The following is a 25,878-nucleotide window of genomic DNA, read 5'->3' as shown; positions in this document are numbered from 1 at the left end:
TGAGGACTGTTAAGCACCGGATGGTGTGGTTGAGCGGTTCTAGGCACTACAGTCTGAAACCGCGCGACCGCTACGGTCGCATGTTCGAATCCTGCCTCGGGCATGGATGTGTGTGATGTCCTTTGGTTAGTTACGTTTAAGTAGTTCAAAGTTCTAGGGGACTGATGGCCTCAGAAGTTAAGTCCCATAGTGCTCAGAGCCATTTTGAACTGTTAAGCAGAAGAGACTAAATGCTGTAAACAAGCTATTATACCATTTATATCGAGTCTTTTGTTGTACTACCGTTAGTCAGAAAGACTCCATAACCGCAGGTTCCAGAAGAAAATGCAATTGTTAGTACGTACAAGCCCAGCTGCGAGGTAAAATGTTTAGAAACACATTTCGTCTGCTGAACTGAGCGAGCGAGAGATTGTAATGGGATCCTTATATTATGAGAGGAAATTTTACTGTGCAGGTGAAGGTCACTGGTGAGAATTATAAACTGTAAAGGAAAACGAGTTTCCGGCTCGAAATTTAAATCTCCCACTACTTTTGCCTTCGGTCAGGAGTCTGGAATGCGCCCGGGTACAGTCTTTTGAGGTACTGAACCATATGTTTTGTGGGAGTCACTAGTATTGAAGATCCTTTTGGATCACAATGAAGTCCTTACTTTTGGATCACAATGAAGTCCTTAGGCAGACGGCATATAATGAATCTCTAAAGTTTGCTGTGCGCAGCCTTGTTCCTGAATGAAGGAAATTGGCGTACATCGGCAGCACTCACGTTTAGCAAAAGTAATGTGCAAGTGTACTCAGCGGTCAATACGTCAAACGCAGGTTGAGGAATCTTGCCAACAAGTGCACTGTAGTATGAGTAACGGACTGGCTCAGAGCGTGGTGTAACCGGGACTAAACTCCCCCTCAAATCGAAAACCTGACGATTGAATGATCACCGACTGACAGAAGGCTACGATATGCGTAGCTTTCAGTTGCAGCGTGGAAATAACAAAGCGCGCAGAAACACATTAGAAATAGGTTACTTCTGCTAGATGCCACAGGAGAACCACATCAGGCGTATATGCCTTACGTCCCAAGTACCAGTTAAGCTAAAAACCGATGTGGAAATTTTCTGTATGGAAAGCGTACGCGGTTTTGGAAGCCAAGGATGCTGGAGGGCTTCAGATCCGGAGACGTGGAATGTGACTAAAGTATTGCCTCCATGATTTGAATTTTTAGTTAAGCAGAATGAGTCTGTTTTACGTATTAAGGGTTGTGTTGTTACTACAGCGTAAATGAACTGGATGGTAGCAGTTGAGTATATTTTGATAGCGATTCGTATCTATCTGGTGACTGCTCACGCGTGCCACTACCCACAAAACGCCTGTAATTTTATATCAGCTGCTGCTAGCACGCATTATCTGTACACTGAAAGTTATTGCAGACAGTGATTCTGCTCTTCTTTTCCCGTACCGCACTTCAGAATACTCTCAATGCGGAAGGATATGGACACATTTTACAGTATTGTGTACTGCGTACAGTAGAAGAATAATTCGGAAACAATGATTATATCGGCATGATAACGCAACCTGTCCAAAAAGAGCATCAGTGAGGCAATGATCGTCGACAGTAACATTCCTGAAATGGACTGGCCTACACAGAGTCCCACCTTGAATCCTACGGGACACCTTTGGGTTGAGTTAGAGTATCAAATTCTATCCATTCCCCAGCATCCACCATCATTATGTTCCCTCGTTTCAACACTTGAGGAGGAATGGACTTATATTCCACCACAAAGACATATCACTGGAAGTGTCTTCAGCAAAGTTCAACCCGTCATAGACCGTACACATCCCATATTGAGAGGAGTAGGACGTTAAACGGGCCGACTTGTAGCAGGGGAGGCACCACATGGCATTTTAATTTCCACTGGCTACACTTTTACAAATAAATTCATAAAACTTTGTCAGCATGACCTGGAAGAATTTAGGATTCACATTCATAGCAACGGAAGTTCAAAAAAAAATAGCAAAATAATTTTTTTTTACATGCGAAATTTCATCATTTTTTCACTAACTATTGGCTGCATTTGTTGCTGTAGGTACACTTTTCTTCAATAGTAAGAGAGATTCTTCGATGAATTTTGCGCATCGTACAAACCATACTTACAGGTGTGTGAAACTCTAGAATTTATTAAGTTATGAAAAAATGCATAAGCTGTTACATTTTAAACTTCATGTTAACAAAAAACTCAAATTTTATAATCAATTATCTCAATTTTCACCACAGTTTTTATTAGATTTGGAAAATTCTAGAGTTTTGCATTAAGGAGTTTGTGTTTAATAAGCATACCAAATTTGAAAGTAATAGGATATCAACCCGCCCTGCTAGCCGCTCGGTCTAAGACGCTGCTCCCCGAGTGGGAAGGCGCGCCGGTCCCCGGCACGAATCCGCCCGGCGGATTGGTGTCGAGGTCCGGTGTGCCGGCCAGCCTCCGGATGGCTTTTAAGGCGGTTTTCCATCTACCTCCGTGAATGCGGGCTGGTTCCCCTCATTCCACCTCAGCTACACTGTGTCGGCGATTGCTGCACAAACACCGTTTCCACGTACGCGTACACTATAATTATTTTACTACACAAACATTTGGGGCTACACTAGTCTGGTATTAGACGTTCCCTGAGGGGTCCTCTGGGGGCCGAACCGCACAATATCCCTGGGTTCGGTGTGGGACGGTGGTGGGGTGGGTGGACTGATGTGGCCTATTGTGGGGCGGTGAATCACTGAGGGTTACGGTGGAACGAAGCCTCTCCGTCGTTTCTAGGTCCACTCTTTAATTTATACATACAACAGGATATTTATTTTGGATGATACATATACCTAAGTTCAGAAATTTGTGTTTTGCGGAAAATGGCCATTAAAGTTTCTGCTGTTGGCATTAATTTAGAACTGTCCAGCAACATAAGCAGGTTCTTTTTCATTTTCTAAATCAGTTTTCTTACTTTTTACAGTCATATGATGCGCTCTTCTTGATTTTATCACCTCCAAAAATGATTTATCTGCTTGCACTACACGCTCTCTGTCTACCGCATACAAAGCTTTGGCGCAGTTCACTCTGGACTTAGTTCCCATTTTCTCGAAAACATATTTCATGCCTTGCACACCATCATTAAAACATGAAACTGCATCATAAACACCAATAGAAAATGCATTTTGTCCCACAAAAATGGTTTATGGCAGTCTTTCCCACACACAAATTGGTTAAAACTTTCATTTGGGTTTTGGGTACCATAACATTTCCAATATTAACTGAGACAGTATGTTAACGTCAACAATAATATTAGACGAACCTTCAGATTCACAGCCTCCATTTTCATTAGTAACAAAAACAAGTCTCCTTCTTGAAGAACTCGGCAGTGGTTTGTTTACCGGCTCTGAGAGGTTGCAGTCTTGAGCCGCTGGTGTAACATTTGTCGTAGCACCATTTACTGTGTGTCTGTTGCCCTGGTGACGTTGTTTACGGTTGAAGCAACGAATTCTAGGCATATTGTGCGATAATATTGCACAAACGAACACAAAACAACACAGCCAAATGAAAATCTTTTCTAAATTCACAACACCAAACTGCAAGCCTTTCAAAACAGAGAACAAACAGAATCGGCGATTTAAACAATGCACGTCGATAGCAGCAGAGAAAGTATCGATTTCAATAGTCCTTTATTTCACGTATAACAATCTCTGGTGCAAATATAAATATTCGAATTCCACAGAGCGAAATACACTTACGTATGACAGAAGAATACTGTGCAAAGGGGTGTGGCGCTGCATCTTGATACACTTAACACCAAATAACGTGCCTTATAATATCTCAAATATGTATGTTCTATACATCGAACTATTCAGGAATATGTGCGCTACTAAATAGGCATATTTCGGAAAAACCGATTTTTTTTTAAATTTTTGACGTCCTGCCCTCGTTAATGTCCGGTAATAGATGCCAGGATACTTTTGACCACATAGTGTGTGGACAATCTCTCTTCTCTCCAAACACAAATAGAATTAAAAAAAGGCAGCATCCTGGTACAAAGTAACGTTCACTTTTCGCTGTGAGGTGTCTTATAGAGTGTATCTGTTGATGTAAATGTCATTAAATTTATATAAAATTAGCTTACTTATCACGAGATGGGTACTCACGAAGCTCGACTTTGTAGTCCTTGCCGGATTCGGGATCGTAGCGGTGGACGTATTTCCCGGCGATATCGACGAAGTAGAGCTGCTGATTTTCGACGTTCCAGTGCGGACCCTCGCCGTGTGTGGTGGGGCTGGTCACCGTCGTGGCAACGACTCTCTCCTTCGTGGGCCCGTGATTGTGGCCTCTCTGATGCTGCGACCGGCGAACGTGTTGCGGCCGCGGGAGGTGAGCCGCGCCACTAAAAACAGCCATCCATCACACGCTTCTCACAGTATCTGCCCGTCATTTAACGTGTAATCAATTCCAAAGTCATTAACTACCAATTTCTCTAAATTACTACGACTGATTTACACACTTAGACGAAGGTGGCAGAAGTCATGGGATACCTCTAGTTTCGTGTAGGATCTGCTTTTGCCCGGCGTAGTACAGAAACTCCACGTGGTAGGCATGGACTCAGCAAGTCGTTGGAAGTCCTCTGCAGAAATACTGAGCCATTCTGCCTCTACAGCCGTCCATAATTGCGAAAGTGTTGGCGGTTTAGGATTTTGTGCACGAGCTGACCTCTCGATTATGTCCCATAAATGTTCGATGGGATTCATGTCGGGCGATCTGGGTGGCCAAATCATTAGCTCGAACTGTCGAGAACGTTCTTCAAACCAGTCGCGAACAACTGTGGTGCGGTGACATAGCACATTGTCATCCATAAAAATTCCACCGTTGTTTTAGAACATGAAGTCCACGAGTGGCTGCAAATGGACTCCAAGCAGCCGAACATCCAGAGGACCCAGTTCATTCCATGCAAACACAGCCTACACTATTATGGAATCACCACCACTTTGCTCAGTGCCTTTTTGATAAAGCAGCTCTTACCAACTGAAATCGGGACTCATCATACCAGGCGACGGTTTTCCAGTCGCGTAGCGTCCAACGGATGTGACATTGTCACAAGACAAAAAAGGCGCTGCGTTCCATTTCGTGCTGTTATCAAGGGCACTCGCGTCTGTCATCTGCTGCCGTAGCCCATTAACGCCTAATTTCGCAGCACTGTACTAAAGGATGTGTATGTCTTACGTCCCACATTGATTTCTGCAGTTATTTCGAGCAGTGTTGTTTGTACGTTAGCACTGACATTTCTACGTAAACGCCGCTGCTGTAGTTGGTCGTTAAGTGAAGGCCGTCGGCCACAGCGTTGTCCGCGCTGAGAGGTAAAGCTAGAAATTTGGTATTCTCGGAATACTGAATTCTCTGACGATTTCCTAAACTGAATGTCAAAGGCGTCTAGCTCCGACTACCATTCCGCGTTCGAAGTCTGTCGACTCCCTTCGTGCGGTCAGCGTAGATCCCGCAGAGTGGTTGGAGGATCACGTCGTTCATAAACAGCACTTTTCAATCTATCCCAGGCATGTTTGATAGAGATCAGGTCTGGAGAACATGCTGGCCACTCTAGTCGAGCGATGTCATTATCCTGAAGGAAACCATTCACAAGATATGCACAATGTGGGCGCGAATTGTCGTCCATGAAGACGAGTGCCTCGCAAATATGCTGCCCATATGGTTGCACTATCGGTCGGAGGATGGAATTCACGTATCGTACAGCTCTTACGGCGCCTTCCGTGACCACCAGAGGCGTACGTCGGCCCCAAATAATGCGATCCCAAAACAGCAGGGAATCTCCACCTTGCTGCACTCGCTGGACAGTGTATCTAAGGCGTTCAGCCTGATCGAGTTGCCTCCAAACACGTCTCCGATGATTGTCTGGTTGAAGGCATATGCGACACTCATCGGTGAAGAGAACGTGATGCCAATCCTGAGCGGTCCATTCGGCCTGTTGTTGGTCCCATCTGTACCGTGCTTCATGGTGTCGTGGTTGCAAAGATGGACCTCGCCACGGACGTCAGGAGTGAAGTTGCGCATCATGCAGCTTCTTGCGCACAGTTTGAGTCGTAACACGACGTTCTGTGACTGCATGAAAAACATTGTTCAATATGGTGGCGTTGCTGTCAAGGGTTCCTCCGAGCCATAATCCGTTGGTAGCGGTCATCCACTGCAGTAGTAGCCCTTGGGTGGCCTGAGCGATTCATGTCATCGACAGTTCCTGTCTCTCTGTATCTCCTCCATGTCCGAACAACATCGCTTTGGTTCATTCCTAGATGCCTGGACACTTCCCTTGTTGAGAGCCCTTCCTGGCACAAAGTAACAATGCGGACGTGATCGACACGCAGTATTGACCATCTGGGCATGGTTGTACTACAAACAACACGAGCCATGTACCTCCTTCCTGGTGGAATGACTGGAACTGATTGGCTGTAGGAACCCCTCTGTCTAATAGGCTCTGCTCATGCATGGTTATTTACATCATTGGGCGGGTTTTGTGACATATCTGAACAGTCAAAGGGACTGCGTCTGTGATACAATATCCACTGTCAACGTCTATCTTCAGGAGTTCTGGGAACCGGGGTGATACAAAGCTTTTTTCGATGTGTGTATTAGGCCTGAGGCAGATAATTGCTCCTTGAACGGAGAAGAAATCCAACCGCTGTTAGTGGAGTACAGTTGTTGAGATACCAGTTGTTAGTCAACATAGGTCTTGTTTCACACCTTCGTAAACTGGTTAAATAGGCGCAACGATGCGTGAGATGAAACAGATTAAGACACTAAGTCGGGTTACTACGAAATATCTGTTTAATGCACTATGATGATCTAGCACACCATAATTAGCTGCAGTGAAAACAAACCGATGTATAATCACTGTACACAAAACGTACAGAATTATTCTATTCCTCTATGTCAACAACAGCGGGTATGATTGGAAATTGTAGTAACGCTCAATAGTTAATTTCAAAGGGTAGTTATTACCACAGTCAGAGTAAATTAATGTCCCTATTGAACATATCAGTCGCAGGAGAGCGGAACACTTATCTGAAGCCTTTTAAATTTCCAGATATGGTTTCCTAATCAAAGTAATACCTACCAACCGTTATGTACATGACCTTGGAGGATTTAGCAACAACATCATGACAAAACTTATAATTCGGTACGCCGAAACAAAATTCCAATCTTCCCGCTTACTGATAAATCGCTTCAGCAGTGAAGTCAACAAATGGAACAACTATTAATACACGAATGACACTATGACAGTAATTTTTAGTGAACGAACACAATTGCAGAAATACCTGATTATTTTTTTGTGGTATTGGACAACTCCGACCAACAACGTATTAGTGAGCGAACTGCCTCTTTCCGCAGTGGTGGTACGCAGCCTGGCAGCAATGTCTGTCTCAGTTTTTTCCTCAAGCGGTCTAGGAACCTAAATCTGGATGGTCAGATGGGGATTTTAACTGATGCCCTTCCGAATGCGAAGGAAGAAAGAAAGGAAGGAAAATGAGACTTTAACGTACCATCGACGAAGTCATGAGAGACGGAGAAAAAGGAAGGATGTGGAAGGAAAGTGACCATGCCCTTTCGTAGTAACCATATCAGCAATTGCTTAAGCAAATGAGGGAAATTATGGAAAACCTTAACCGGGATGTCGTGACGAGAATTTTAACTGCCGTCATAACGAACACAAGTCCAGAAACTCGGTATTATAGATATGTAGAACAAATATCTGTAAGTACAAAATGCATAAAAAACCAGGATAAAGTAACATTAGGACGTTGACTTCCCGCTCTTTTATAGCTGTAGCACCACAATAGTACATTTTCGACCGATTGTTAGTTTTTAAATTCGACGTCTCCTACCCAGCACCGATATTTATCAGACTTTTTCAGAACGCTGGATGTAACGCGAAATAATAGCAAAAAAAAAGAATATAACGTTTGTTTTCGCTAGCAACCAACCACTCAAATCGGTACAGTCAGCCAAATACTGTGGTATGTTCGCTAGAACCGATTAACAGTGAAATGAAAACATGATGCAAAGAACCGATAGGTCTGTTGATAAACGCTAATTTCTTTGCACGATTCTGTACATGTGTAATTCACTGTCGAAAAACAAATTCAACACGCTCAAGGACATGGTCGTGTTACTGACAAGTGCGGTGACATGTCGTTCATCACTGTAGGAGTATATGATAATAAATCCAGGGCCGGCCGCAGTGGCCGAGCGGTTCTAGGAGCTTCAGTGTGGAACCGCGCGACCCCGACGGTCGCAGGTTCGAATCCTGCCAAGGGCATGGATGTGTGTGATGTCCTTAGGTTAGTTACGTTTAAGTAGTTCTATGTTCTAGGGGACTGATCACCTCAAATTTTACGTTCCATAGTGCTCAGAACCATTTGTACCATTGAATAAATCCAGACCAAATGAAACACATGTCTGAGTAAAAGGTGCCCAAACAGTTTCATCACCCATCGTTAGGGACAGCTCGGCCCGAAACGAGGATAAACAATAAAATTTGAGGGTAGTAAAAGCCAATAGGATTGCTTCGTTTCGGATGATCATTACAATTTTGTATCTTTGTGGTTCTGTGGGCGCTATGGAATACATAACGAAAGCTGAATGTTTGCCTGTGAATCACTGTGGGAACAATTTTTCGGCAAATGATTAACGGAATAGTGTATTTTTAAACTTAAGTTATTTTTGAGGGAAGGGGGAGGAAATAACACCTTGTCCATATTTCGAACACGTGAGTTTTCATGTTGCTGGCTTCTGATTCTGGAACACTGATGCATTGTAAATTTCACCGAAACTTTTTTTTGTAACTTGCAGCACAATTTGTATTGAATAGTGATCTTGGGGAATAGTGTTGGATGCTAGAACTGAGTACTCAGCGAGACGTAAAACATGAAGTATGGAAATTATAGTACAAATCACAGTCGGGCACTGTAACATAAATGCCCATTATCCATTTTGCACAAAGTTCATTAGCGCTCTTTGCGTGGTGCGATATTAATCTTGATCGCTGAATTTACGAATGTGTTGTTAATCATTAGGTCAAAGCTAAATATTTGTGACAAGCAAGAATATGAATATCATTGCTGCTCGCTTTCGTCGTAGCAATTTAAATTGTGCTCTTAGGTTCCTGCCTGAGCACACCCTTGGAAATCGCGACATATCTGAATAAACACCAAAGTATTTCTAACAAGCTAGGATACAAACAACTTGGTGGTCGTTTCATCACGACGTATTCAGAATGAACAGCAATGTATTCGTAACAAGCTAGAATACAAATACCATTGCTACTCGTTTCACTTGCAGAAGTTTCATGCTTCGTTTTTTAATCTGACTGAAGTGACAAAATCGAAGAAACTCGTTCCTGAGGGACCACGCCCTTTTAAGGAAATAACGAGGATACTTCTATTACATGAATAAGAACGAACCAAACCTATTAAAAACGCAAAAAAGTGAACGTACTTTCTATGATACCATAACCACATTACTCTAGCCACAAGACTATGTCATTCGCAACCATATTTTTTCCTAAAGACTGTTTATGTTTGGATTTCGTAGACGCTCCTTATGGCCGATGTATCGTTACCTGACATTTAATTGCAATAAATCGCACCAAGAGTGACGTTCGTGATAAATTTTCGATGCACTGCTATAACACGCAGGTTTTAATACAGAACCAATAGAATATGATGAAATCAAATACGGAGTCTCCGAAATAGCAAGCGAACTAAGTCACGTCACCCGACTTGAATGCCGTTAATTGTTATTAATTATTCTTGTTTGGGGACGAGTTACCTCTATTTATAAGTGTTACATCAATACACAGCACACTGGACTCGCATTCGGGAGGACGACGGTTCAATCCCGTCTCCGGCCATCCTGATTTAGGTTTTCCGTGATTTCCCTAAATCGCTTCAGGCAAATACCGGGATGGTTCCTTTGAAAGGGCACGGCCGGTTTCCTTCCCCATCCTTCCCTTACCCGAGCTTGCGCTCCGTCTCTAATGACCTCGTTGTCGACGGGACGTTAAACACCAATATCCTCCTCCTCCTCCTCAATACACAGTGTACGCCCCTCTGGTGGCAACACAGGCGAGTACTCTCGCATGCTAACGATCGTAAAGATGCCGAATGGTATCCTGGAGAATAAATAAGTTCCCGCTTTATCATATACCATTGGTGTTCAATTGGCGAGAAATGTGGTGATCTTACTGGCGATGGCAGTAATTGTACTCCGCGAAGAACACGTTAAGTCGCAGCAACTGTATGTGGATGTGAACTGTGCTGTTGCAAAAGCACGTCATCTTCATGTCGAAGAAATGGCAGTATATGGGGCTAATAGCCCGTGAAATGTAGTGGGCACTCGTTACAGCAGGGTAAGGAGCAACAGCAAATGTGACCGCGAGTAGTAACTGGTGGCCACCCGACCTGAAGTCTGTGATGGGGCCTGTGTGTAATGGGTGAATGCACTGTGGAATAGGCAGCTCAACAGTTCGACACCGTACACGTGTACGTCCATCACTCGCTTATAGATAGAACCTACTGTCATCACTGAAGACAACAGAGCGCCATTCCACTCTCCATCAACTCTGTCGCGACACCAGAGTAGGCATGATCGTCGGTATCGTGGTGGCGGTGGTACCCTGGACAGAGCCACAGGTGATTTTAATCCAGCTGCAAGCATATGATTCCCAGGGGCCCCTGATGACACGGCAGGTTCAACATGTGGTCAGATTTCTTCCCTGCATAATGTTCGGTCGGTCTCCGCTGCCAGCACAATGCGTCACTCTTAACGTGTTTCTGTACTACACCGCAGTTCAGCACCTGGTGTGCGGGTGTGGAAATCTTCCACAGTTCACTGAAAGCAGCGACACAGCACCGATACGTTATGCCCAAAACGTGGAACAATCCGTTGATACGTCCATCCAGCGATCCCTTTCAAATGGCTGAAGTCCTTTAACTGGAACACGTACTCGGAGGTGTTACATGATTATACCCTACAATGAATGTTGCACACGTTGCTCACCTCTAATCTCAGCTTACACAGTCACAACAGAAGGTGTACACTCAAGCCTCCTGAGCGTCATCTGATTGCCGATGAGAGTGGCAAACTACAATCTCGCAGTATGCACATATAAGGGGCGATCAAAAAGTTTCCGTCTGCGGGTTTGCTGCGCCGTAGACGCAACGGAGTGAGACTCCACTGCTGGTATACGAGCACCGACATACAGGCAAGGGATTAGTGTGGCACTCTTGTCTCTCGAGCATGCGTGCGGTAAATGTGGATATGTGAACTAAGGCGACGGTATTACCAAACGCAGTTCTCTGTGACAGGTTATACGGCCACCAGAACGCAGAGTGTTGTTTGCGTTTAATGTTGTTACCAGGCCTGCTAGTGTAAATAAGGCGTGTGGACAGTGTCTCACTGAGTGAGCCCGGAAGGACACCGAGATGCCGCGTACTCATGACAGGCTGCGTTATCAGCACTTGACACAGTTTCAAAAGTGCCTCATTGTAGGTCTCCATTTGGGTCACTGTTCGAATCATGCAATATCCATATCTGTGTGGCATTCGAATGTGACAGTGGCCCAGTGTTGGCCTGCATGGGATCATGAGGCCAGGAACATTCGTCGTCAAGGTTCCGGTCGACTACGACTGACTACGCACGGGGGGTCTTGGTAATGTATCCAAGCACATCGTAGCCCCTCACATTTTCTACTAGCGCCCTAAAACAAGTAGTGGACTCTTTGCAACACTTTGTCATCCCCTACTAATGGTCGGAGATTAGCAGCAGCAACACTAGGGAATTACTGTCCCTTGAGTAAGCTGCCTTGACCACCGGAACACACGCGGCTGCTCTTGGAGCGGAGCCGTGACAGGGAAACATGACTGCTAATGTGTGGCGTCGCACTATGTTGAGCGATGAATAGTGGTTCTTCACTACCCTGGATGACCATCATCGGTGACCATGACGGCGACCTTGGCAGAGGTCCCTTTCTTTCAATGTTTTGGTAAGATACAACGCTGTTATTCCTGCGTCAAGGTGTGGGGAGCCCTTGGTTATGACTTCAGGTCACAAATGGTGATGATTGAGGGTACTGTCCAGGTAGAACGGGACGTCACAGGCGTCCTGTGACCTCATGTGTTATCTTTCATGTAACTGTATCTTTGTGCCATTTTTCAATAGGACAATGATCGCCCTCACAAGGTACGTCTCTGAACTGTCTGCGTGATGTTGAGGTATTCCTGCGATCCCAGGATCTGTCCCAAAATCTTGGACGACACCTCAATGCCAGTCGGAGTATCTAGGATATTAAGTACACTAGTGGCCATTAAAATTGCTACACCATGAAGATGACGTGCTACAGACGCAAAATTTAACCGACAGGAAGAAGATGCTGTGATATGCAAATGATAAACTTTTCAGAGCATTCACACAAGGTTGGTGACGGTGACGACACCTACAACGTGCTGACATGAGGACAGTTTCCAACTGATTTCTCATGCACAAACAGCAGTTGACCGGCGTTGCCTGGTGAAACGTTATGATGCCTCGTGTAAGGTGGAGAAATGCGTATCAACACGTTTCCGACTTCGATAAAGGTCGGATTGTAGCCTATCCCGATGAGGTTTATCGTATCGCGACATTGCTGCTCGCGTTGGTCGAGATCCAATGACTGTTAGCAGAATATGGAATCGGTGGCTTCAGGAGGGTAATATGGAATACCGTGCTGGATCCCAATGGCCTCGTATCACTAGCAGTCAAGATGACAGGCATCTTGTCCGCATGGCTGTAACGGATCGCCGGCCGTGATGGCCGTGCGGTTCTAGGCGCTTCAGTCTGGAACCGCGTGCCTGCTACGGTCGCAGGTTCGAATCCTGCCTCGGGCATGGATGTGTGTGATGTCATTAGGTTGGTTAGGTGTAAGTACTTCTAAGTTCTAGGGGACTGATGACCTAAGATGTTAAGTCCAATAGTGCTCAGAGCCATTTGAACCATTTTGTAACGGATCATGCAGCCACGTCTCGATCCCTGAGTCAACAGATGGGGACGTTTGCAAGACAACAACCATCTGCACGAACAGTTTGACGACGTTTGCAGCAGCATGGGCTATCAGCTCGGGGACCATGGCTGCGGTTACTCTTGATGCTGCATCACAGACAGGAGCGCCTGCAATGGTGTACTCAATGACGAGCAAATGGCAAAACGTCATTTTTTCGAATGATCCAGGTTATGTTTACAGCATCATGATGGTCGCATCAGTGTTTGGCGACAACGCGGTGAATGCACGTTGGAAGCGTGTATTTCTCATCTCCATACTGGCATATCTCCATACTGGCATATCACCCTGCGTGATGGTATGGGGTGCCATTGGTTACACGTCTCGGTCACCTCTTGTTCGCATTGACGGCACTTTGAACAGTGGACGTTACATTTCAGATGTGTTACGACCCGTGGCTCTACCCTTCATTCGATCCCTACGAAACCCTAGAGTTCAGCAGGATAATGCACGACCGCTTGTTTCAGGTCCTGTACGGGCCTTTCTGGATACGGAAAATGTTGGACTGCTGCCCTGGCCAGCACATTCTCGAGATCTCTCACCAATTGAAAAGTCTGGTCAATGGTGGCCGAGCAACTGGCTCGTCACAATACGCCAGTCACTGCTGTTGATGAACTGTGGTATCGTGTTGAAGCTGCATGGTCAGAAGTACCTGTACACGCCGCCCAAGCTCTGTTTGATGCAATGCTCAGGCGTATCAAGGCCGTTATTACGGCCAGTGGTGGTTGTTATGGGTACAGATTTCTCAGGATCTATGCACCCAAATTGTGTGGAAATGTAATCACATGTTAGTTCCAGTATAATATATTTGTCCAATGAATACCCATTTATCATCTGCATATCTTCTTGGTGTATCAACTTTAATAGTCAGTGGTGTATCAGTTGCGACAGTTGTGGGCCACCTTGCCTCAGGACAGAATACGATAGCTATAGAGCTTCCCATGCCCTACACAAATGCCCAATAACCTCGCACGGCAGACAAAGGAAGCCACACGTCAGACAAGTCTATGGAAACGTTTTCCTTATAGATATGTTATACAGCAAGTATCATACACATTAGCGCCGGCCGCGGTGGTCTCGTGGTTCTAGGCGCGCAGACCGAAACCGTGCGACTGATACGGTCGCAGGTTCGAATCCTGCCTCGGGCATGGATGTGTGTGATGTCCTTAGGTTAGTTAGGTTTAAGTAGTTCTAAGTTCTAGGGGACTGATGACCACAGCAGTTGAGTCCCATAGTGCTCAGAGCCATTATACACATTAGCACTGACGTGCAGATAATTTGCGTACAGTCCAGTCACAAAAATTGTTAGGTTAAGAAACATAATGAACTACAATTGGCAAGCAAGCTTAATCAACCAGGGTGAATCTTTCACTATGCACCAGAGTGTACACTTTTTAAACACTTCCTGACACGATAAGTCTCGAGTGCCAGATCATCACTCGTACCCGGTCCATTGCCGTCGCGCAGGTAATGCTCTTACCTACTGAAATATCCTGGCAAGGCTGGCAGAACTGAAGCTGAGAACAAGGTCGTATTTCGCACCTGAATGGCTATGAAACGAAGAGCAATGACCACGAAGCGCAGAAATGATGGTATGAGTTCCAGCCCAGCACATAGCTTAAATCTGATGAACATTTAAGAAGATGGAGGTAGAATTATAATTTACCCTGTATACATTTCACACAAGAAACAACATAGTGTGATATAACAAATAGATGGATATGGAAACTGGGCAAAAGCAAGACGAGTAAATGAAAAGGAGCCTCATACCTTCCTCCCCCACTTCCCTCCCTCCCTCCCTCCCTCCCCCCCCCCCTCGCCCCCGCGTCCCATTCACAAATATAAAATAAATCCTATGGACCAGTCTCACTGAAGAACACTGAAAATACTAAACGGCGCCAAGCCCAAAATGGCGACGCATTATCATATTTGAACAGCTGGAAATTGACACGAACAATCGAGAAGTTCCAGTATTTCACTATACCTACCATCCTTAGGTCTTTCTCCTCAAACAAGACGTTTGATCGGACTCATTCATATCTCCACCATTTTCACGTTAAATAAGGAATTGTACGGCTCGCGGGCCCTATACAAATATTCTCATCTAAAGTTATTTCATCGGTTTGTGTGTGTGTGTCAGTTTGTTTGCTTATTCGAACAAGGAAATTTCATTTTCCTCAGCAACGCTTAGAGAAGCCCGTGTCCGTGGCGAAAAATTTCGAATTCTTTATCTGAGATCGAACCGAGGACCACGTCAGTTACCAGCTCGAGAACACAGCTGAGGCTGTTTTCAGTTTACCTCAATCTGGTGTAGAGATCCGTCCGCTGCACAATCACGCCACATATCCAGACCAGTTGTAATGCCCTCGGTGCGAGAGGTGCGAGGAAACTGACGAGGTAACAAATTCGTGTGTCTACAGTCCCTCAGAGCCTCCTCCTTTCAGAACTCTGCTTACATCGAACTATACTACTTAAGGCATGGTTGCATCCGAGGAGGAGGCTGTATATTGAGTTTCTGTCATTTATATTATAACAGCTTAAGATTTCAATCATATTTCACTGATATTCGTTCCCATTTTTTGTTAATCGAATAATTTTACTGTAAGATAAATCCATAATTACAGCACTAAAAGATGCAGTGCATTCGCGGCAGTCGCAGGACATCTGATATCATCGAACACTGTTTTGGTTGTTTGTTTCATAGCGTAGGAAGTCACAAAATTTTAATGTTATGGAGGGCAGTTACGCGATTTGACTCCATAGGCAGATAGTGGACGTGCCAATAGGCTCTCGTTCATTTGTGTTAATGCAATTTTCTCGTGAGAACTGTGAGAAAGTGCAGTTTCGTCCCTGGTTGTCAGGTTAATAACAAGGATATTTATCGTCTGTGACGTTTTAATAGAAAGATGTAATTAACGTAACAACCTTAGATATATTATATCTGATAGAATACTAAGTGTTACCGTTTCTTCAGACGTTTGCTGCGTTAGTGTTAGAAAGCGCGGGATCATGGGCTGTATTGTGGGAGCCCAGTCAGGAGGAACAGATTTGCACTGGCAGCAGTGAAAGCGTAGGCAACGCTTCAGAGAGTCCAACGTGAATCAGGTATTTCCGGTATATTACACTTTTTATTCCAAACTACACTTTTACTTTCGATACTAGTGCACCTATGAGGATGTAGTAACTAATTATTTTCTAGAGGTGGCTGTGGGATCATTTACGAAATAGCTGCATTAAGTTTTCTGTGTGTGCACAGCATATTAAGTTTAATTTTTTCTCCAGCTGCGTTTGCACTTCAGGTATACGTTCCTGGATCACGCTGTCTAAAAATCTGCGTCTGGTCCAAAACAACTCTGTGTTTTCTGGTGCAATTTCACTCTCGGTTTATAAGGCTGTCTTGTTTTCTGTCCAACAGCGAATCAGTATTTGTCACATTTGTCAACACTTTCGCAAATTTCTTCATCCTTTTCTGTTTCAATTTTTTGTCTGTTTTCTTGCAATACATGTGCTAACTTTACTGTGTTATTTCTCACCGTCACCACACCAGTTAACTTCTTGTATAGACTTGATCTTTCTGTTGTGATGCCAATATTTTCGTAAGTATATCAATACCTTTATTCGCCAGCACAGTTTTTCCTGAGAAATTTATTGAACACGATGCTAGAACAGAAATCACTGTAATACGTATGTTCACAGACTTTCAGAGAACACAAGGAAGTTACTGAGACCCTTAAACTTACTAGGTAAAACAAATGAGTGAAAAAGACGTGTCATTCAGTATCACGCCCAGTAGTCAAGGAAATCAGTGTTGACGGAGATATCTCCCCTACGTAACAGATAAGCGGTTTCTTCACAAAAATGAGACTGATACTGGTCCTGTCGGATATCGGGAACGACGATGAATGAGAAGGCGTCTCAATTGGCTTGCATTTACTTCGAAGAAAACGATTTATTGACAAACATCCAACGTGGTTTCAGAAAATATCGTTCATGCGAAACACAACTAGCTCTTTATTATCACAAGTCAATGAGTGCTGCATACAGGGTATCTCAAATTGATTCCATATTTTTAGATTTCCAGAAGGTTTTTGGCATCGTTGCTCAAAAACGGCTTCTAATCAAACTACGAGTCTATGGAATATCGTCTCAACTGTGGGGCTGGATAGGTGACTTCCCATCAAGAAGGTCACATATCGTAGTAACTGACGGAAGGTCATCGAATAAAACAGAAGTAATAGCTGGCGTTCGCCAAGGAGGCGTTACAGGCCCCCTGCTCTCCATTATCTACAAAAACGATTTAGCAGAGAGCCCTCTTAAATTGTTTGCTGATAATGCTGTAATTTACCATGTAATGTCATCAGATGATCAAAGCCAATTGCAAAATGATTTAGATGAGATATTCGAATGGTAAGAAACGTGGCAATTGACTCTAAATAATGAAAGGTGTGAAGTCATCCACATGTGTACTACAAGGAATCTGGTAAACTTCTGTTACACAATTAATATCAGACACCTAAAGACTGTAAATTCAAGTAAATACTTAGGGATTACAATTACGAATAACATAATCTGGGACAATCACATAGATATTGCGTAGGGGAAAGCCAACCAAAGACTGAGATACTTAGAAAATGCAACACGTCCACCGAAAAGACTGCTTATAATACGCTTGTCCCACCACATCTGGAGTACTGCTGTGCGATGTTGGATCCGCATCAGATAAGCTTGACGGAGAACGTCGAAACAGTTCACAGAAGGACAGCTCGTTTTTTATAACCGCGAAATACGGGAGAGGATGCCACGGATATGACACACGTATTAGGATGGCAGTCATAAAAACTGCATTTTTCGCTGCAGCAGGACCTTCTCATGCAATTTCAGTCAACTACTTTCTCTTCAGAGTGTGAAAATATTTTGTTAGCCCCAACCTCCATAGGGAGAAATCATCATCATAATAAAATAAGGGAAATCAGAGCTCGCCCTGAAAGATTTAAGTGTTTCTTTTTCCCACGTGCTGTTCGAAAGTGGAACGTTAGAGAAATAGTTTGAATGTGATTCGAGTAACCATCTGCCAGGTACTTAATTTTGAATTTCAGATTAATCATGTAGATATTGATGTAGTGTGGTTCGGCTGTTTCTCACGTTCCTGTAGACTAAAACTGGGCTTACTTTCTATCTCTTCTTCGAACATCATTCAGGACGTCCTTCAGACAGGAGTTAAAATAGCCATATATGCTATCGAAGACTATTGGAGATACGACGTAAGATATTCCTTTGTAGAGTTACAACCATAATCGCGGAGTAACAGTCCTTCTGTAGTTGCAAAAACTCACATATCTGCTGCTAAGTATGGAACAAATTTCTTTCTGGACGGTGAGCTCGTCGAAATATCATCTTGTAGCCTCGCGTCACAGGCACATTCATATGCGTTAGACATATCCTTCAAGAATGTCTCTGCGACGTGAAAAGCCAATATAATACCCAGATAAAATGTAAGAACACGCTTATACGTTATCATTGGTCTTCCTGCCGATGGATTCTGCTGTAAAATAACGTAGTAATTTGTAACTGGTTGCTATGTTTCCCGTCCCGTTTGCGGCAGTGCGAGAAGTCAAAGAATGATTTCCAATAAAATATAACGTCCGCCTATTGCTTTGCTAGATACTGGACCTGATAACTGGCTTGCATTAATCTGAAAATAATTTATCAGCATTCGTTTGTCCCTGTGCCAAATGGACCAGAGGGATCTCAAAGCTTCCCAGCACGAGAGCTCTGTGCCTAACGGCCATAAGCGCTGAGGCATGATAGCTCCGATCTCTTCTTGCTGTATTATTCCCAGTTTCCACAGTGAATGTTGTGTCACTTTTTCTCTTATGATCTGCGGTCTCGGCTCCAATAGTTATCACTCTTTCCTAGTAGTGACCTTGTTAGTACCTGTCTCTTACCAATCTCATAGTGATTGGCGATGGCGACGTAAGACGTTCAAATGGTCAGCATGTAGGCATGTGTAGGAGTGGCTTCAGTAGAAAAAAATGAAAGGGAATAAGGGAAAGAAAAGGAAAGATGCTTGCAGTTGCCGAAAGTGAAATAGTGTTCCGCGATTACCCTAAATGACTACATTCGAATGCAGACATGATTCATTCACCATCGCCCTCTACCCTAGATCCCAGCCACTTCTAGCCTTAACGTCGACGGGACGTTAATCACTAAGATTCCTTCCTCATTCCCGCCGCAGAGTGTGCGATAGACTATGTTTCTGACAGTCTGCCGAGCTGCCTATTAACATAGCAACGTGAATAGGACTCGTTCGCCGCCACCGACCCTGGAGCGGACATAAGAACTCCTCAATCTCAGTACTGTGGTCACTTGCTGGAGGCTTTATTCCTTTGTTCTACTTCCAGTGTGCCGTCGCAGCAACTCGAATTCCTTGTAGTTAGCCTTGCCAGGTCTGACCTTCGGGGCGCCTCGCGCGTTCCCAACAATTACAAGTAGTGTACTTTCTCGCAGGTACTGTTTGCGAAGTTCTTTTAAATTAAAGTCTAGGAAGAAACATTCGTATTCCACAGGCAGCAAAGAAGAGAACAACAGTTAGTTTCTGCATGCTTGCGGTTACTTTGATCTCCAAAGGAGTCTAAACATATTGCCATTCACAGTGCATTGAAACAACTACTACTGTTTGTACAAGTATTGTTTAACACTTCTGGATGCACATACATGTTTGCTTATAAACTGTTAGCAGAGATCCTTGAACTGTCTTAAATGAACAAATGTTCTGAACACAGGGAAATCAGTAAAGAAATATCACGACTTAACATTCTTTCCGCAGAGCGATAAGCTAACAACGTTGTTAGTAAGGTGTTTACCAAGCTTCGTTCGGAGAGCAGAAAAATCGTTTTTCTGAATGTGCAGTCAATCATATCTGAAGTTCCATCGACTCTTATCTTAAGGGTGATTAATATTTCAATTGCTTCTTATCAGATGTTATCGAGATGGAACGAATCGTGCCACAGGAAAAAGAGAGATCTCTCAGCGCTTATTTCGTGAAAAAGTACGTTTAATAGTGAATAAAGAAACAACATACACTAACGTTAGTGGAAATTCCAACACCTAGTGGGAAGAGCCATAGTTTATTCAAACTCTGGGTAGATTTTAGGGATTTCACGTCATACTGAATTATCATAGTCAAGGGTTATGTAAACTTCCGTAATCTGAATAAATTCTGCATTGTCATCTACTTGATGTTTGGTGTAAAACTGATTTCAGTCACATGTATCCTGCTTGGTGGGAAAATCTTTTACAAGTGCTAGTGCAGATTCTACAGATGCATGATTATAATTCTTCACATCCTCGTTCTACTACCACATGTACTGACATGACGTACAGTACGATTGCTTGAATCATGAGCCAACAAACGCAAAACGTTTTTTATCTTTTGGATAAATTAAAACAGATAGCCATGCCCGCCAAGAAGGCTGTTCGGTAACCAAAGACCTCTTCATTGGGCGATACCAAGGCTGTAGTCCGTATGCTCGTCGTATATTCATTGTGTTACAGAGGTAGATGTGGTTTGTACGGTATACCCAACTAAAAACTTCCGGTGTTGAATCATGGTAGAGAGTATTTATTAGGCATTGGACTGACTTACAGCGAGCAGCGGAAAGTTGTGAAACAATCATGAATACAGTATCAATCTTCACCATACAGCGGAGTATGCGCTGTTTTGAAACCACGCAGCAAATTAAAACTGTGTGCTAGGATGTTCCTTTCATGATTATTATCTAATACCTCTGTACGACCAGTTTGGATTTATATTAACGTTGATAATTGCCGGAAAATCGAAGAATGGTTATTATGTTAAAGTTAAAAGCCTCGACATTTGCGATGTTTCTTGTTATAAAACTATATTATTATGTGATTAGATGGTATAAATGACTATAGCGATATTAGTGGTGATGAAACAAAATCTTAGTTTTCTTTAAATCGTGTTACGTATCTGAATTTAGTTTACGTGCAGATCATGTCTGGAAAATAAGGAACTTAATACCTTTTCTGAACTGGGACCACGTATTTTATTCTACTATATCCAGAAGACACAGCTTACGGCAGTGGTGCCATCCGCATCAGTACCGATCATGAGTTTTTAGTTTCAATTTTCCGATTTAGTGTTACTGGCAGTATATTATAATCACCTAATCAGAGAGAAATTTGAATCCGTGGAATAGCAGGACCATTGACAACTGACACACAAATTCTATTCGGTATTTATAATTACACACATAATCAGAAGAGTATGTTAAAACAGACCGTGCACTCTGCCACAAGCGAGGATATGTTTTGATATCTGTATTGTGAACAGACACTCTCAGTTTTCACAATGCCAATTAATACACTACAAGTAACGCAATATTTTAAGAAACGAAAACATTCTTTACGTTCTTCTTGTCTTCATAAGCTTCATTATGTTGTTAGCTTCTTTTTACGCTGTAGTCGAGAGTAAATCTGATGAAAAGCTTCCTTCGAAATTGAAGTTCGTTAAGTACAAATAAACTTATCGAGAAAAATCCTTACTTTAGGATTATACGCAATTTACGACGCATCAACATGGTCAAACAACGTCTATAAATGATAAATTTACTGGACATTTAAACCGGAAGCGTTTGGATAAAATTCATTTCCAACTTTCTTGATGTAAGTGTGTCTAAAGGTTTCCTGGTGAATTCCGGAGTTCTTTAATTATTTATTTATTTTTAATCCTGATCCGACCTCTGAGTACAGGACTTGATACACTCTGAGGTGAGAGAAAATATTTGTTGTAACAGTTAGTAGTTGGCAAGAACGTTTCTAAAACGTAACTGTCATTTTATGTAAACGGTAAATAAATAATAAATTACATTCCCTAATACAATATTTCCTACGAAGTAACACAGTAGAACGTGGTCGAATGGCTGAGGGTTTATTTTGCTGTTCAAAAAACATGATATTACGATCTAAATGACTTACCAGTATAACATTTTCTACGACCTGATTAGGAGGAATCTAATTAAATTGACGTCAGTAGGAGCTATGATCAGCAGTAGCACGCAGTGGTGCAGCGAAGTCGGCCGTGCCAGCTTACCACAAGGTGCACAGGAGCAGGAGGTAGCCGACGAGCATGTTGGCGCGCTGCGGCGGGCGACTGGAGAATGCGGGCAGCGCCGAGCCTCGCGCTGCATAAAAGCGGCAGCGGGTTCCCCCACCTGCCGGCTATCGCCGACGACGTGCTGCTAACCTACGACGAATAACACGCCCGCACGTCCTTCCCCTGTACACATGTCTCATTTGCGCCCGTGCTCGAGGTCAGAAAACCACAAACGGGCGGTAGTGCTGCAGCGAGGCGTACGTAGTTCGAGTGCTGAAAGTACATATCCAGCAGTCACAGGCCCTGCAGACCACGCGCTGCATCCACAAACTGTCTACATTCCTTTCTGTTCTGTGCTCGGTTCCTCCATACGTCTTCAGTTTCCAGGGCTGTCAGGTCCTCTGCCCGGTTGTCCATTCAGCGCTGCCTTGGTCGTCCCATGGGGCTTGTGATGCTTAGTTTCTCCTCAAATGCTTCCTTCACCTGCCTTTCTTCTGACGTACAGGCTACATGGCCTGTCCAATGGATTCTTTTGCTTCTCAGCTTCTGCAGTATTGTTGGTTGTTGCAGCAAGAGGTAGATTATCTCGTGCCTCCTCCTCCATTCTCCTTTATCTAAGATTAGTCCTAACACCTTCCTCATAACTCTTGTGTCAAATAGTAATAGTTTTTCCTTTCGCATTTTGTCATGCTTCAGGTTTCTGAACTGTACATAGCTGCTGGGCATATTACTGTGTTATATACTCTCATCTTAGTATTCGCTGATATTGATTTTGTTCTGAGAATCTCCTTCAGGGAATACATACATTTCATTCTCACTGGTATTCTTTTCTTGATGTCCATTTCTATGTTGTTGTTGCTGGTAAACCGAGATCCCAAGTACTAGAACTGGTGCACTCACTTGAACCTCATGCTATCTATCTCAAGAAATTCTTGCTGTTCTTGTATTCTTCCTAATTGCTTGAACTCCGCTTTGTCTTGATTCACCTTCAGTCCAACCTTCTGCGCGTAGTGGTCTATTTCCTGGTACATTTATTTCAACATATGGATTGATTCACTTAGCAGTACTATATCATCTGCATATTCTAGACAACTCAAATTACCATCCATCTATACTCCAGCCCATTCCTGTTGCCTACATTCGCTTATAACTTTCTCAAAGATTACACTGAACAAAACACATGACAGAGCATCCCCTTTTCTGAGACCTGTCTCAATCTCGAACCTTTATGACGTGATCCCTCGGAAACGCACTGCTGGCCTTTATCGATGCATACAAGTCAGCACCATTCTAACTAGCTTCTCAGGGATTTTGAAGTCACGCAGTGCATTGCATAGGCTATTCCTGTGGATACTGTCTTATGCACACTGAAAATCGACGAACAGACTATAGACGCTTTTATTATATTCCCAATCTTTTTCAAACAATTGTCTTAGGATGAAAATGTGATCTGCGGTTTGATCAAAAGCCAGCGTGGTATTCCTGTATAACGTTCTCTGTGAATGATTGTAATTTTCTCAGGATTACGACAGCACCTTTTAGGTTACATTAAACAAGCTGATACCTCTGTAGTTGCCACATTCAGTTTTTCTTCCCTTCTTGTATATAGGGCATATTATGAAGATGCTTTGAACGAATCCCGGGAAGCGTCGTTTTAGGCGTGTTCAGGGCTTGCGCACTACTGTTTACTACCCCATTCATAATACTTAACTCATTACTGGGGCCAAAGAGAAAAATAAAGTGAAGGTGAAAGGCATTGTTTCCCATGCTGTCCTTGATACTCCATATATTTTTGCAGATGGTATCGGGCATATTACGGCCATTCTTCTGGCACTCTCCCATTCTTCCATATCAACTGAATCAGTTTATATATATGTAAGCGCAAGCTCTCAACTCCTTTCTTGGTTAATTCTCCTGTTATTCTGTCCTCCCATTGGGCCTTGTTGTTTCTGATGTTTCGATTGCAATTTTCACATCTTCTTTAGTCACTCCCCATTCTTCTTCATCTTTTCTTTCGAAGGAATTTTCATATTCGATGTATCGTCAATCAGTGAAGAAGATAAAAGTTCCTGATTATCAAACTCTGCCCCAGTTCACTGGTGTGTGTTCCCTAGTGTAAGCAGTGTTGTATAGAACAGAACGTAAGGCAAAGTAATTCTTACTGTCACAGCACGAGCACCGAGAAAGAACTTTGATTTCAGACTTCACTATGAGATATACACATCCCAGCCCTCATGAGGAATAGTAACCTACTTGAAATCGAAATAATCATGGTCGCAACACAAACCAAAATCTCGGGAAGATAGTGAAATTTCTGTGAAGCAAAAGTAGAGCTGACATTAAAAATAATTAAATAGTTGATAGTTCAGTGAAAGCATGTGATGAGATGGATATTATAAAAATAATTAAATGCACAAGCAAGAACAAAATACCATTCTTTTCGGATGAGCGATAAGATTATGGGAAGAATAAGGTCATGTACTGAAAAGTGGTTAAGGTAGATGTTATCTGCAATATAGAGGAACATACGATCGAATCCCTGCTTCTACACAGATAATTTAAAGTAATACTAAGTTCCACAATCCAAGGAATATGCAATCAGAAATCATTCCCCGGACCTCTTAAACGGAATGCATGTACAGACGACAAATCAAAACTGTTCACGCGTCTTGATTAGCTCAGGTACCTTCGGTTGTATACAGCACGTACCAGTCGTAACGCAATACACACTGGCAATAGCGGCAGCACCACGTTTGGTAAGAAATGATGATTAAATCAAGACCCTAAGCTGTCGACAGGCGTTGATATATATCAACGGGGACAGTTGAAAATGTGTGCCCCGACTGGGACTCGAACCCAGGATCTCCTGCTTACGTGGCAGAAGCTCTATCCATCTGAGCCACCGAGTGCACAGAGGATAATGCGACTGCAGGGATTTATCCCTTGCATGCTCCCCGCGAGACCCACATTCACAACTTAATGTCCACACACTACATTCGTAGTGCCCCTGCCCACTAAACTCATTAATCGCGGCAGAAAATCTTACCGAGTCCCGTAAGAGTTCGGGCAATGCGTGTGCATTATGTAGGAAATGTGGGCCTCATAGTTCAGCTGTTCGGTTTCAAGAAGAATTCATAAGGCCGTACAAGCACATACACACAAAAGAAAAAGGCCGTTGTGGCCGAGTGGTTCTAGGAGCTTCAGTCCGGAACCACGTGGGTGTTACGGTCGCAGGTTCGAATCCTGCCTCGGGCATGTATGTGTCTGATGTCCTTAGTTTCGTTAGGTTTAAGTAGTTCTAAGTCTAGGGGTCTGATGACCTCATATGTTAAGTTCCATAGTGCTTAGAGCCATTTTGAACTCAAAAAATTGAAATTCAACACGTCTAAAATCAAAGATTCTCGACAATGTCTAGCTCTGTAATGGCGTTATTGTCACTGCTCTATGCCTCATTCAGTGTGAGAAATAAGTTCTGATACTTCCCAACAGATCTGAGCACTTACTTTAATCAGAGTCCCCTCTCACGCCTTGTTGAGATCTCCCATAATAGGCACCTTCCTCTATACTTAAAATCGTTTTCAGTAATAATAGAATCATTTGGGTATACTAAAAACAATTTCAAATGAGAATATAAGTAGTAATTTTC

General features: G+C 43.3%; 1 protein-coding gene and 1 non-coding gene across 2 annotated transcripts in view; both read right to left on the bottom strand.

Annotated features, from left to right (window-relative positions):
- The window catches only part of LOC124721962 (regucalcin-like), a 34,367-nt gene extending 12,060 nt beyond the window's left edge, over positions 1 to 22,307 (bottom strand). Inside the window, exons 1-2 of the mRNA XM_047247126.1 lie at positions 22,230 to 22,307; positions 4,167 to 4,402 (exon numbers count right to left, since the gene is read on the bottom strand). Of these exons, the coding sequence (XP_047103082.1) occupies positions 4,167 to 4,402; positions 22,230 to 22,267 (274 nt within the window). The 5' untranslated portion in view covers positions 22,268 to 22,307. The remainder of the gene's footprint in view (positions 1 to 4,166; positions 4,403 to 22,229) is intronic.
- A 2,760-nt stretch (positions 22,308 to 25,067) lies between these two features.
- On the bottom strand, positions 25,068 to 25,142 carry Trnat-cgu. Its single transcript has one exon. It is a non-coding gene; the product is annotated as a tRNA-Thr (tRNA).
- Positions 25,143 to 25,878: the final 736 nt, after the last annotated feature.

The sequence above is a fragment of the Schistocerca piceifrons genome, chromosome X (assembly GCF_021461385.2).
Source record: "Schistocerca piceifrons isolate TAMUIC-IGC-003096 chromosome X, iqSchPice1.1, whole genome shotgun sequence".
In the NCBI taxonomy this organism is placed as follows: domain Eukaryota; kingdom Metazoa; phylum Arthropoda; class Insecta; order Orthoptera; family Acrididae; genus Schistocerca; species Schistocerca piceifrons.
Note: the sequence above shows the minus strand (reverse complement) of the source record. Positions and strands in the feature narration are given on the sequence as shown.